The sequence below is a fragment of the Myotis davidii genome, unplaced genomic scaffold (genome assembly GCF_000327345.1).
Source record: "Myotis davidii unplaced genomic scaffold, ASM32734v1 scaffold575, whole genome shotgun sequence".
NCBI lineage: Eukaryota > Metazoa > Chordata > Mammalia > Chiroptera > Vespertilionidae > Myotis > Myotis davidii.
In genome coordinates, this window is record NW_006290306.1 from 138,552 (window position 1) to 153,191 (window position 14,640).

At 46.7% G+C, this 14,640-nt stretch overlaps 1 protein-coding gene across 1 annotated transcript in view; it reads right to left on the bottom strand.

Annotated features, from left to right (window-relative positions):
* Window positions 1–14,640, bottom strand: part of MARCH4 (membrane associated ring-CH-type finger 4) — a 75,815-nt gene that overhangs the window by 19,508 nt on the left and 41,667 nt on the right. Inside the window, exon 2 of the mRNA XM_006763302.2 lies at window positions 1,872–2,027. Within this exon, the coding sequence (XP_006763365.1) occupies window positions 1,872–2,027 (156 nt within the window). The remainder of the gene's footprint in view (window positions 1–1,871; window positions 2,028–14,640) is intronic.

Here is a 14,640-nt window from a genome sequence, read left to right on the forward strand (position 1 = left end):
CCAATGCCTGCTAGTGAGCCAAGGGGGCACTCATGGGGAAACTTGTAGGTTTGGACCCTGACCCTTCTTCAAGGCTTGAGTTAGCAGAGGAGGAAGGGGAGAGTTACAGCACGCGGGTGTGGAATCAGCTGTCTCACGACACTACTATTTTAAGACACTGCAAGATTTGAAACGAATGACTGGAGATGGAACAAGCACAGAGGGGGGCACCTCTTGTTCTGACCCCTTGTTCCACCATCAGGATGGCTGAGGTGCCTGGGGTTTTTAATGTCTCCTTCCAGAAAAAAGTGCCCCCCTCCCCGGTACACACACACACACACACACTCATTCCTGGCAATGCCCCATGTAAGCTGCATAGTGTCTAACATAAAACGCCTTGGACACGGCAGCTCCAGGTTTCCACCTGCCCCCGCCCCTTGCAGAAACCCCACCCCACCATCACCACCAAACCAGCACCCTCCTGGGCTCACAGGGTCACTCTCCCCTCCCCCTCAGGGAGGAGAGTGACACCACTGGGCAGATGCTCAGTTCCCACCCTCACTAGCCTGCTGGCTAACTGATGACCTGGCAGCTTAACCGGCTGACCATGTGCACACGGAGGTATTTTCAGAAGCCAAGCACTGTCTATATGTGCGTGCTCAGAGGGAGAGCTGCTGGAGTTGGAGGATTTACGGGGTGGTGCAGGGCCTGGGGCCTGCTGGCTCCTCTGGGAAGATGGATGTGTCAGGGCAGGGTGGGGGGATGGGGTGGGGGACCCCTCAGTTCCTGCATGTCCGGCCCTGTCTAAATCTGCTTGGTAGACCCCACCCCAGCCCTGCCCCTCCCTGCCCTTGCCCTTCACAGTAGCTTCTCCCCTTTTCTTCCTTCCTTATTTTTTTAAAATATATTTTTATTGATTTCAGAGAGGAAGAGAGAGGGAGAGAGAGATAGAAACATCAATGATGAGAGAGAATCATTGGTCGGCTGCCTCCTGCACATCCCCCTGTGGAATCGAGCCTACAACCTGTGCATGTGCCCTTGACCAGAATTGAACCTGGGATCCTTCAGTCTGCAGGCCGATGCTCTATCCACTGAGCAAAACCAGCTAGGGCTCTTCCTTCCTTATTGCCCATTCTTCACTTTCCCTCTGCCTCCCTCTCCTGTCTCTTCTCCATTCTTCTCTGGTCCCTGTCACCCAAGTGTGATTCGTGGATCAGCAGCATCCATACCACCCCATCAACCCATAGCTTATCAGAAATGCAGAATCTCAGGCCCCATCCCAGACTCCTGAATCATGTCTGCATTTTGACAAAATTCCAGGTGAATTGCATGTACATTAAAGGGTGGAAAGTGCCATTGAATCTCCTTTCACCTTCTTTCCTCTTTTCTTGCCCTTAGCTTTATCTCAGGCTTTCTCCTCACCCCTTCCACCCTCTGTCTTTTTCTCATTCTGTTCTCTTCTGTCCTCTGGTATTCCTTCCTTTCTTCTTCTCCCCCCACCCCTTCTTTCTTCTTTGTCCTGTCCTTTCCTTTCTGCTTCCATCCATCCATCCATCTATCCATCCATCATCTATCCATCCATCTGTCCATCACTCTCTTATTCTCTTTTCCATCTGACTCTGCCCTTCTTTCCTTCTATATCTATTTTTCTCTCTTTGCCTCATTCCTTTCTCCTCTTCTTGCTGAGGCTTAAAAAAAATACACAAACGTTTTTTCATTTCCTCCTGCCCAAATGCCATCTGTGGTCTTGCCCACCTAGCCTACCTTATTTCTTTTCTCCAAACTGCCCTGACTCTAAGGTGAAATGGTCCTCCCCCAGGAAGGCAGGGGATGTGGGAAGCCCGGGTCCCAACACCCCAGCGCCCCCAGCCAGCGGGCAGCCCCCGTGGTACCTGCAGAGGATTCTTTGTGCTTATGGCAATGACGTGGTACTTGTAGTAGCACAGCTCACAGCTCCAGCAGCCGCGCTCGCTGATCCACTTGATGAGGCAAGGCTGGTGGGTACACTTGACGGAGCCATCACAGCGGCATGGGCTCAGCAGCTCCCCCTGCAGGACAAGAAGCACAGGGTGGTGAGGCCCAGAATTAAGCTGGTAGGCTGGGTAGCCTAGACCACGTCACTGAAACCAAGCCACAGGCTTTGCTGGAAGGCACCAGACCCCACAGAGGAGACCTGGGCTCCAGCTTCTCCACCGTGGGGGCCAGGACACTTCAGTGGAGTTTTAGCCTCTGTGCTGCCTGAGTCCTAGTGTTGCTGTGAAAATGAGTGAGTTGATTTCTATGGAAGCCTTCTGCCATCCAAAGGTGGTCATACACGCTTACCCCTCACGGGAACAATATATTATTCATCTTTGTGTCCTTAGCACCCAGTACAGTGCCCTTAACAGACACTATCCAGCTTTGGCAGGGGCGTGCATGCACACATGTCTGTTTGATGGACAAGAGGCTTTGTTCCTCTAGGACATTGGTTCTCAACCTTCCTAATGCCTCGACCCTTTAATACAGTTCCTCATGTTGTGGTGACCCTAAACCATAAAATTATTTTTCTTGCTACTTCATAGCTGTAATTTTGCTACTGTTATGAATCGAAATGTAAATATCTGATATGCAAGATGTATTTTCATTGTTACAAATTGAACATAATTAAAGCAAGTGATTAATCACAAAAACAATATATAATTATATATATGTTTTCCGATGGTCTTTGGCGATCCCTGTGAAAGGGTCGTTCGACCCCAAAGGGACCGCGACCCACAGTTTGGCAACCCACAGGTTGGCGACCCACAGGTTGAGAACCGCTGCTCTAGGACATGGCCAACTCTGGCTCTGGGTGGGCAGCAGGGGCACCTGGAAGAGGGGTAGAAATCCTTGGTATGGAGTAGCTGTTGTGTGTCTCTGGGAAGGAGATAGGAGGGAGTGGGGAGAGGTGCTGCATGAGAGACAAAAACCCTCATTATTCATGGCAGCATTTCCTAGGCTCATTTATTCTAACAGGACGAACTGGGTTTGATTAATCGGTTGTTAAGCAGCCATGTCAAATTGCTGATCAGGTAAGAGACATTACTACCGGCCCCCGAAAATGGTGCCAGGCGACAGTGAAGGCTGCACCCCTTGCTCCTCAAGCTGCAGCCACGAGACAGGAGAGCTGGGCCACCCCTGAGAACAAGGCCTGCGCCCTCTGTTGTGGCTCTGGATGTGGGACCCTCAGGGCTCACTGGAGTCACCCCCCCTCAACCCAGCCTCAACATACTTATGTGAGAAGGGGAGGGGGGGGGCATGACCTAGTCCCAGTGCCGGCGGTGGGGCCAAGAGGTCAATGGTGTGCTGCTTCCCTGAAGCTTTCGGTCCCCCACTCTCCCTTAGGACTGTGCAACCCCTTTTGGCAGAATAGGGACTTTTTTGGCACCACAAACAGTGGAAAGCAAGGACACCCAAACTGTTAGAAAGGGTTAACTTTGATGGAGGAAGCAATCCAGAATTTTACCAAATAAATAAATAAATCTGCAAAGAAGCTATTTTAACCTTGGCACTTATGCAAGTTTTATTTAGTATATTTTTATGTATATTGGGAGTAAAGCCATATCTTTTTGTATTTAGGGCTCTAAGAGGCCTTAACCTGGACACTTCACCATCTCTGGTCATGCCTGTGTTTCTCAAGAATAGAAGTGGAAATGAGCCAGCAGCCAGACAGATTCAGGTTAGATTTGATGTTCTTTTCAGGAAACTCTGTTAGAGGTTAAATGGTGGAACATGAAAACTGAGGTGGTGAGCCCAGCCAGTGTGGCTCAGTGGTTAAGCATCGACCTAGGAGATTGTGGTTCTGTTCCCAGTCAGGGCACATGCCCGGGCTGCGGGCTCAATCCCCAGTGTGGGGTGTGCAGGGGGCAGTCAATCAGGGATTCTCTCTCATCATTGATGTTTCTATCTCTTTCTTCTTCTCCCTTCCTCTTTGAAATAAATAAAAATATTAAGAAATAAAGAAAGAAAGAAAAAAAGGAAGAAAGAAAGGAAGGAAGGAAGGAAGGAAGGAAGAAACTGAGGTGGTGAACATCTCTCGATGTGAAGGGACCTCTATCGAAGAGAAAGGGAAATGACCAACCCAAGGTCACCTGGCCAGCCGTGGCATGGCTAGGATGTGAAGCTGGGTCTCTCTGACATCATCAGACTTTGAGTTTCCCACCACACTCCTCTGCTCCTTCCCCTCCTGCACCCTGGGCCCTGCTGTCCCTCCCACACCTGTACCCTTCGGTCTCTTCTCTGGTTTCTCCTTTCCAGACCCAACCCCTTCCTGGCCCACCTGGGCTCCCACCACCAGTGTACAGACTTGCTTCCTCTCCCGCATCATCACCCACAGTTTGGCACTTAATCATTCTCTAATTGTTTCCTCTGGGATTGGGGCTGCTCCTGCGAACCCTGTGGACGGGCACCCGGCTGTGAGAGAGGACCAGCCCCTGAGGCTCCAGCCTTTGGGCTGGGGGATTATTATGATCCTGTCCTGTGAGCTCAGCAAACTCCACAGATCAAAGGGGCTTACTAAATGGGAAGGCACCACACACTTCCCTGATGATCTGCTTGATGCTCTGGGGCCCAGTGACTGTCCTGGGAATGACTAGGGTGAGAAAAATCAGTTCTTCTCTAACCCCCAGGCCCCACTGGACACAGTGCAGGACGGGGGAATTGCATAGTGTTGGGAGATAGATTTCTTAGGTTTGAAGGCCTCTTTGTCACTTACTGGCTGTGCAAAATTCGGCAAGTTTCTTAACCTCTCTGAAGCAGCATTTCCTCATCTTCCTATTGTGGGCAGCTCTTACCTTCTCAAGGGTGGCTGTAAGGATTGAGTGAGATCAAGTACATAAAATGCTGGGCACAGTGCCTGGTACAAGTAAGACCTCTTGTGAAAATATGGCAATTCCACCTCGCATTTCCCTAAGGACTTTAATTTCATAGTTTGTTGTGTTTTTTGTTTGTTTGTTTGTTTTACTACAGTTCCACTTGATTCTCTACTATCAAATAGGTAAGGAAGGGAGTCATTTTTAAGTAAAAGTCAACTGAGCCCCAGAGAGAAGCTGAGATTAAGGAACTAAGAGTCTGCCCCTCTGAGGCGGGTAGGCGGTCAGAACATGGATCTCCTAACTGTCCTCTGGCCAGGACTGTCCTCTGTGTTATCAAGAGGTCACCGAGAGTGTTTTGGGGCACCCATCCCTGGGGATGCTGAAGAGAACAGCATGAGCCCTTGGATGGGTTAAGTGGGGTCATGCTAGAAGCAGGAAGCAGGACAAGGTGATCTACTGCCCTTGGCCATGGCTGAGCTGGAGGGTAGGGAGAGAACAGGATGGATTATCCTTGCTGCCAATGACACAGCAAGCGGCAGGCACAAGGCCCCAGTCAGTTCTCCGTTCCGGGTTTCTTTGTTTATTTTGGGCTTGCCTCATTTTTCCCCTTCTCAATCTGAAAGGACTTGCTTCTGGCGTCCTTAGGTTACCTGGTTGCCATGGCAGTGGCAGGTAAGCCCAAGACTTTCCCTTCAACCCACACAGGCACCCGGCATCCCCGCCACTGAGCAGAAAAGAAGAAATCTTGTTTAGTGAAGCAAAGGCAGCCCTAGCCCTGCTGCAGTGTGCAGCTCTGGGAGGTCAAAACATAGGAGATGATTGCCCCGGCTGGTGTGGCTCAGTTGGCTGGGCATTATCCCATGCACCAAAAGGTTGCCTGTTTGATTCCCGGTCAAGGCACATGCCCAGGTTGCCAGCTTGATCCCCAGTAGGTGGCGTGCAGGAGGCAGCCGATCATATTTCTCTCTCACATTGATGTTTTCTCTCTCTCTCTCCCTTCCTTTCTTTCTCTAATAATCAATAAAAAAAATTAAACACACACACGCACACAAAGGAGATGATAGAAACGCCTGCCTTTGGGTGTAGTTTAGAGTTCTCTTCCTTTGCTCAGATTAGTGTGATGGATGAGAGCTTGGGCTCTAACCTTAGGTAGACTTGGATGTCTCCAGACCCATACAATCTATGTGACCCTGAGAAAGTTGCTTAACCTTTCTGGGCTTCATTCAGTTATTCCTTTAATCATTAAGTATTGATCTGGTATGTTCTAAGTTCTGTTCTAGGTGTCAGGGATACAGCACTGAATGGAATTGTCTGTCTGAGAGAGTCAGACAAGAAAAAAGATAAATAAATTGTAAATACTGAAGATGCTCTCATGTGCTATGGAGGAAAATAAGCAGGGACACTGGAAATGGAATACTAGGGAGGTGGAGGGTTGAAGTTCTAAATATGGTGGCTCTGGAAAGCTTCATCAGATGGAGGCGTCTGAGTGAATACTTGAGGAAGATAAGGAAGCAAGCCATGCAGGTATCTGAGGACTAAGCACTCAAGGCCAAGGGCACATCTAGTGCAAAGGCCCTGAGGCAGAAGCATGTTTGGTATGTCCTAGAGGAGCCAAAGTGGCTGTTGTATCTGTGGTACAGTGAATGAGGGGAAGAGGAGTAGGAGGTAAGGTCAGAGATGTAATGGGGTTCAAAAGTGAATGAGATGGGAAATTATGAGAGTGTTTTCAGCAGAGGACGTGACTTGATCTGAATGTGCTTGATAGGATCACTCTGGCTGATGTGCTGAAAATAGACTTGAAGGAAGAAAGGGCGGATCAGGGGACAGAAGGCTGTTGTAGTAATCAGGTGAGCAAGAGGAGGTGTTTTGGATCAGCATGGGAGCAGTAGCAGATCTGAGAAATGGTCAGTTTCTGCATACATCTCTAAGATACAGATATTGGGATTTGCTGATGGTTGGATATGGTGAATGAAAGGAGAAAAGTCAAAAATGGTGCTGATTTTTAGCTGAGCCACAAGGAGAGAGTTGCCTTCCATTGAGATGGGAAAGACTGATGGAAGGGCAGGTTTTGGAGGGTAGATTGGGAGTTCAGCTGTGGACATGCCAACTTTGAGATGCTTATTAAACGTCTAAGTGGAGCCATTAAATAGGGATTGCAATATACATTAGTCTGGAGTTTAGGGGAGAGGTCTAGACCCGTGGCCGGCAAACTGCAGCTCGCGAGCCACATGTGGCTCTTTGGCCCCTTGAGTGTGGCTCTTCCACAAAATACCAACTTCTGCGCATGGGCCACAAAGTTTCGATCGCACTGTACATGCACGCCCGCATGTGGTATTTTGTGGAAGAGTCACACTCAAGGAGCCAAAGAGCCGCATGTGGCTTACGAGCCACAGTTTGCTGACCACTGGTCTAGACTAAGATACAAATTTGAGAGGCATTGGCATACAGATGGCGTTTAAAGCCATGAGCTTGGGTGAAATCACCAAAGGAGTGTAGGTGGGAAAGAAGACTGGTACTAGGACTGTTCCCTGGAGGATGCCAAGCTGTCAGAGCTTGAGAGATGGGATGGATCCAGTACAGAGACTGAGAGGGAAGGCCAGTGAGGTGAGAAGAGAACATGATGTTCCAAAAGCCAAAGAGGAAGTGTTTCAGAAAAAAGGGAACGCTCCAGTGTCAAGTGGGACCGGTGATGGGTCAAGTTGGATGAGAACTGAGAATTAACCATAAAGTTGGCAAGTTTCCTTTGATTTCTTCTATTTTCTGGGGGAAATATGAAGCACAGTCATGAGCTGGAAGTGCAGATGGGGGAGGAGTTACTGGATATCTGAGAGTTGGAATGAATAGTCATCCAGGGGAGTTTGAGTGATTAGAGTAGAGAAATCAAGAATGATTGCTAGAGCACTGAGTGTCCTTTCTATTAACATGAAGTGGCTCATCTGTGAAACTGGAGAATATATTTAAGTAAGAGAATATATTTAGCACCATGCCTAGCACATAGTAAGCTCTCAGTAAATGCTGGTTAATATGTAAGGGGTTATAGTATGGGATATAGCAGATCTTCCTGCCTCTAGGCCCATCTTCTCACCTACTTCAAACATCAATCAATATCCTTCTTTCCTTCCTTCCTCCTTTCTATAACATTATTATCAATAATCCTAATGTTATAAACATTTAACAATTACTGTCATGGACATTCTACCATCTAATAATTAAATGAGGCTAATAATTAATTCTCCAATTTTATATATACAGATAACCACTCAGAGGGGTTCTTGCACAAGAGAAAAGCAGAGGAAGGCTCTGAAACTGGTTCTGTCCACCAGGCTGCTTATATCCTCAGCATCTGAAACCCAGCAGCCTTGTCATCAGATCCTTATCTTTCCAGCTCTGATAAAAAAAAAAAAAGATGGCCTTGCTGATTCTTCTATTAACATATAAACACAAAGGCAGCGATCCTTTGCTCTTCCCCCTCTCCTCTGAACCCAATTCCAAGCAATGTTTATTGGGTACTAATTGATGTGGTGGGAGAGAAAGTGATGGGGTTTAACTTCCCCCTCACTTCCTCCTCACACCCCCACCCTTGATGGGGAAGAGACATTTGTTATGTAAAAATTAAGAGATAGAGACTTCTGTAAGCATAGTAATACATTCAAGTTATCTCTTAGTTGGATCTCATAGTCTAGATCAGCGGTTCTCAACCTGTGGGTCGTGACCCCTTTGGGTGTTGAACCACCCTTTCACAGGGGTCGCCTGAGACCATCGGAAAACACATATATAATTGCATATTGTTTTTGTGATTAATCACTATGTTTTAATTATGTTCAATTTGTAACAATGAAATTGGAGGTCACCACAACATGAGGAACTGTATTAAAGGGTTGCGGCATTAGGAAGGTTGAGAACCACTGGTCTAGATTAATAAGGAAGGTTAATGTTGGCTGTAGATGCTCAGAGGACCTTAAAATCAGATTGTCCTATCCAGGGTGGACCCAGAACCTGTGTGTATTGGTGGGGAAGAATAGAAAAAGTTCACTGGGATTGTAGAGAAGAATAAGGAGGGATGCCAAAGAAAGTAGGGACTCCCCAATGTCCATTCTGCGTGGTCTCTGGACTTAGAGGATGGATAGTTGACTTGCTAGGGGAAGGAAAGAACTCTGTGTGTCACTCCTTGGACTTCACATATTTGAGAGACCAGTTAACAGTAAGGACTATCAATAACCCTTCTTGCCAATTTTGAGGGCACAACCAAACTGGTCCATGATATTGACCAACTATTTGTGTCGCTGTAATCTGGTTTGATGGGGGAGGATTAGGGAGGGAGAGAACAGAAAGGGAGCAGAGATGGGGCAGTAGGTTGAGGGAAACCTAGAAGGTTCCAAGTGTCTTTTTCCTGCAGGAGACCAGATAATAATTTCTTTTTTTCGTTTCTTTTTTTAAATATATTTTATTGATTTTTTACAGAGAAGAAGGGAGAGGGATAGAGAGTTAGAAATATCGATGAGAGAGATAGATCAGCTGCCTCCTGCACGCCCCGCAGTGGGGATGTGCCCACAACCAAGGTACATGCCCTTGACCGGAATCTAACCTGGGACCCTTGAGTCCACAGGCGGACGCTCTATCCACTGAGCCAAACCGGTTCTGCTAATGATTTCTTAAGTCTACAGACCTGTAAGAGGTCAGTGTAGACTGGTATCAGGATCAAGAAAAAGGACCTATCATAAAGTTCTACTTCCAGCAAAGGCTGTGATACAAAGATGAATAGGAGAGGGTGTGACTCCTGCCTCCCCGAAGGATGATAAAGCAAGTTTCCCCCTTACCTATGGGAGGAAGGCTGATTTGCAAGATGACCTTCAAAGATCCTGTAGACCTAGGATCCATTATTATACAAGACAGGCCATTCTCATTCTCTGCATCTTGTATCAGGTAGTGTACGGGCAGCGCTTTGCTCTCTGCCTGAAGCCCTTTCAGGCCAACCTTTTATCTCTGCTACTCACCCACAGCATTTACCATGCTCCCTTTGCAGCCAGGCCATGCCCAAGCTTCTCTCTCCATGGCACCAAGGCCAAACCTTGGCTTCAGGAGACCAGCAGTGCATCAATTGGCAGAAGGAAATAAGAAATGTTGCAAGATAATTTGATTTAAAAGGAAAGAACTCTATTACTAAGTAGAAAAAAGAAAGATTTAAGGCCCTAATGAGCTGTAGTAATCTATGCTAAATCCAATTAACCACATAATTATTTTTAGTTTTACTCTCATACCAGCAGCTTACTTCACACACACACACACACACACACACACACACACACATCAATAATTGGCCTCTGTCTTCATGGAAAAATTTTCAGCCTCCCTGCTCATCAGATTAAAAAAAAAGATACAAGAAAAAACACACATGGAGATCCAAACCAACCCCTCCAAACCATGTTTTCTCATTTTCATGACAATTATTTTTTTTAGCAGTGCTTTCTCCCTGTAATGTAACTGGTATAAGACAAATGTACCTATTCCCTCTAACTACCTCCAAATGTACTCAACTGGTGCTAGAAAGAACTTCACCTCACAATAATTGAATTTAAATAACATTCAATTCCATAAAGTCAGACATGATCTGCATAATAAACAAACCAACCTATCCAAGACCTGGCAGAAAGCAAGGTCCTATTTTCTGTGTAGATTCATAATTGTATCTGTATTACTGATGGCCTAAATGTGCAATACATAGTCCATTTGTCTGTATTACGCATCGTTACCATCACCAACGTTACCAAAAGGCTCAAATTAAAGGCTGATCTGCCCTCAGACCTGTGGCTGACTCAATCAAGAAACATGATTTTGATAAACCTTGACTGGCCAGAATTGGGCTATTTGTATACACCAGCCAGCTGGGCTTGCTTCCAAAGTTCCAGGCCACCAGGCTGAAATTTCAGAAATCCAGGTCACTGTGTCCGCTTTCTTTCCCACAAGTCAGGCCAAGCCAAGGGCCCAAGTCAGTGGCAAGTGAAGGGGCAAATACTCAGTTGCCCCCTGGGGTCGGCCCTCCACTGTCCCTATGCACTGGCAGAGCGATGCCCAGCTCCAGTTGTGCAAAATCTTCATGTTATTCAAAGGGGCTCTGGTGAAATCCTACAAAAATTACTTTTCAGTCACTGTAATTAATATATCATTCAGTGTGTTTGGGGGATACAGCAGATGTTACAAGTGTAAACGAGCTTTGATGACATGTTACACTTCATGAACATTCCAAATCACAGCCCTAGACGCTTGGAATCTCATGTATGGCTGACTTGCAGAGTGAAAAGCAGGGTCTCTCCTGGGTGTCAGTTCCAGCTCTGCCACCCTCTTGCTGGTTGGTGACCTTGGGTTTAAGCTATCTATGCCCCGATTCCTTGTGTCTCAGAACTTACATCAGAATCCTGGGAAACTTGTAAAGAATTCATTTTCTCAGGCTCTACTCCAGGGATTCTGATTCTATGTAGACCAGTGGTTCTCAACCTGTGGATCAGGACCCCTTTGGGGGTCGAATGACCCTTTCACAGGGGTCGCCTAAGACCATCAGAAAACACATATATAATTACATATTGTTTTTGTGATTAATCACTATGCTTTAATTATGTTCAATTTGTAACAATGAAAATATATCCTGCATACCAGATATTTACATGACGATTCATAACAGTAGCAAAATTACGGTTATGAAGTAGCAACGAAAATAATTTTATGGTTGGGGGTCACCACAACATGAGGAACTATATTAAAGGGTCGCGGCATTAGGAAGGTTGAGAACCACTGTTGTAGCCTCATGCTTCCTCTCTGGAAGCAAGGTTAGCTAAGACTCATTTTGTGAAGCTCTGGACCAGATACTCCCTAGCAACCTGCTGTCTCCGACATCGCTTTAAGACTCTCGTGTATACAAAGATAAAAATAAATGCCAGTAGCTAGAACTTATTGAGCATGTACTATGTGCCAAACCCGTATGCCAGCTTTGACTGCTGGATCCAAATGCTAGTTCTTCGACTTACTCGATGAGGGACAGTATGTAAATTACTTACCCACTCAATATCTGTGACCAGGGGTCTCTGCAGCAAGCTACCTGGGCACCTGGATATTGAGTACAAGTGACAACAGTGCGTTGGATTCCAGGAGCCTCCAGGTGCTGCTCTCTGCCCTGTAATTTCAGGGAGAGAAAAGAACTACTGTCTTCTTGGCTCCCTCCCTGTCTCTTAGGAACCACCTCCCCAAACCTTCTTCCTCCTCGTGGACGTGTTTCTATCTCTGGTGATGGGGTAGATGAAAAAATATTAAGCTTTGAGTGTTGACTGCCATCACATCTCTTTCCCCCGCCCCCTTTCATGTAAGGCTGTGAACATGGGTGTTTATGGTTCCAGGCGAGGGCTTTGGGATGCCCTTGGAAGTGCAGGAATGGAGGGACATAATAACAGAGCAGGGAGACTATAATGATTTTTGTTATGAAGAGCTTGTAAGGAAAGGGAAGTAAAAGAGGAAAAAAGTCTTTGTCCTATAATTTCCTTTGCCTGCTTTGTAAAGAGAATGCAGTAAACACCAAAATGGTTTTTAATTCTTTCTCTGTATGGAACTTGCATTTCTTCTTTATGATGAACTTCATTCCGATTATATTCCATTTACACGGAAAAACCTGAAGCCCAGAGAGGGCAGTGGCCTTTCTTAGGTGGTCAGCGCTGAAATAGGAGAAATGACAGCCCCCTCTGGGTGCAGAGCCTCAAAGAGTCCACCCCACATCCCTGCGGGATGGATGCCTCTCAGGGGGAGACCCAACCAGAGCCGGAGCCAGAGCCGGAGCCGGCTGGCACCTCAGCCAGTTCTTTTCACACCTCTCGGGAAGTGTGCTGCTCCCGAAGGCTGGGCTCCAGCTCCCTGTCAGGAGAAGCATGCGAGTAGAATCTGAATTGCTCTGGCGCGTGAGGAGACTCCCGTCTGCTGACTCCAAGCCTCTGCTAAGCTCTCCAAGCGGTTGTAGCTTCTGTCATCTTGGCAATTTTACTTTTTCTTTGAAACAGTTCTATATTCCTCACTTCTGGTGCTGGGAATGAGGGTCTTCAAAGGCCCTCCTTGCTATCCCCAGCCTCTGGGCAGATGGGGTGCTTCTGTACAGGGATGATGTGGGGGAAGGGGACCCCAGGGCCTCCCATGCTTACCAGTGCCTTCCAGTTCTCCTTCTCAGATCCGTATATAAAAACCAGTGTGGGATAAGGCTAAGCTCATGGAACAGCCCAAGCCTCTGGACTTAATGATTGGGGACAGGGGAGGATTTATGGACCAGCAGTGTTTTTCTCCGAAAGATTGAGACTATAGGCCAGTCTTGCTCATTTAGGAGCCATTCAGCGGCCTCAGGTGAGCGCTCAGCCCTGGTGTTGAGAACTCATGGTGGCGCCTGCCTGGGAACATGCAGAGAAAAGACATGTGCAGAGTCTCAGCCTTTGCCATGGTGTTTTGGTCTGCATTTCCCATAATTAATGGCTGGTATGTAAAATGTGACTTCCTTTTATTTGCCTTTAACCTCTTTTGCATGGCAAGGTGGTTAAGTAAGCAATCAAGATGCTTTTCAATTGCTTCCTAGGATTTGGCAACCCAAGACCATGTTCCCTCTCCACTCGCACTTCATGATTGTTTAAAAATTTATTCATCTTCCCCTAAGCAGTTATCTATCCACACTGAAAGCCCTATTTTTAGATTCCATTCTCATGTCATGCATCATTTCAATCATTTATTTCTAGACCTTCACCAATCTCAGGTTTTTAAGGCAAGTTTTCCTGTTATGTCCAAGATAGCCAAGGATCCATATGTCCAGAGGCTGGGGCAGAAAAGGCCATATCTTAAAAATACATAGAGATTTATTATAAATCAAAAATTTTCTCATAACTGTAGTCCCCCCAACACAAACATCATTTCCCTCAATCAGAAACATACAAACTATTTTTTAAATAGATTTTTATTGATTTTTTACAGAGAGGAAGGGAGAGGGATAGAGAGTTAGAAATATCGATGAGAGAGAAACATCGATCAGCTGTCTCCTGCACGCCCCGCACTGGGGATTGAGCCTGCAACCAAGGTACATGCTCTCAACAGGAATTGAACCCGGGACCTTTCAGTCGGTTCCTCGACGTTCTATCCACTGAACCAAACTGGTCAGGGCACAACCTATTTTTAACTTCCATGTTTCCATTCACACTATGTCATGAAGAATTTCTCATGGTGATCCATGATTTCGTGGATCATATCCAAAATTATATCCTTAAAAGACAGTCCAAGAATGGAGTTACTAATTCAAAGGGCATGGACATTTTTAAGGCTGTTGATACATGTTGCTGAATTGATCTTCAAAAGGATGACACCAGTTTCCATCCAGATCATTATAGTAAGTCTATAAGCAGTAGCATCTGCTGCTGCTACCCCACATTCAAGGTCTTGTCCTTTCTTCATATTCTCAAGGGCAACTGTTAGTCATACCACAGCTGGGACCCTGAGAAGGGAGGCTCAGAAAATGCAGGCAGTCTGTTCCTTTTTGCCTTTCTTTCCACTGTAGGGAAGGAGCAGGAGGTGGCTGTAGGATTGGGGCAGAGTTAAGTCGGGAATTTGCAGCAATGCAACCCAGGCATTCTTGGGAGAGAGTTTCAGCTGAGAAGGAGAATCAGGAGGCACCTAGCCAGCCGGCTGGAGGCTGCAGAATCTCAGTCTGGGTGCTGTGGGGGCTTTTTCTTCTCCGGGGAACTGATGAATGATAGGGATGACTCAGAACATTCTCTTCAGTGTAGCCCAGTGCTGGGGTCTAACCCCAGCAGGTCCAGGGGTA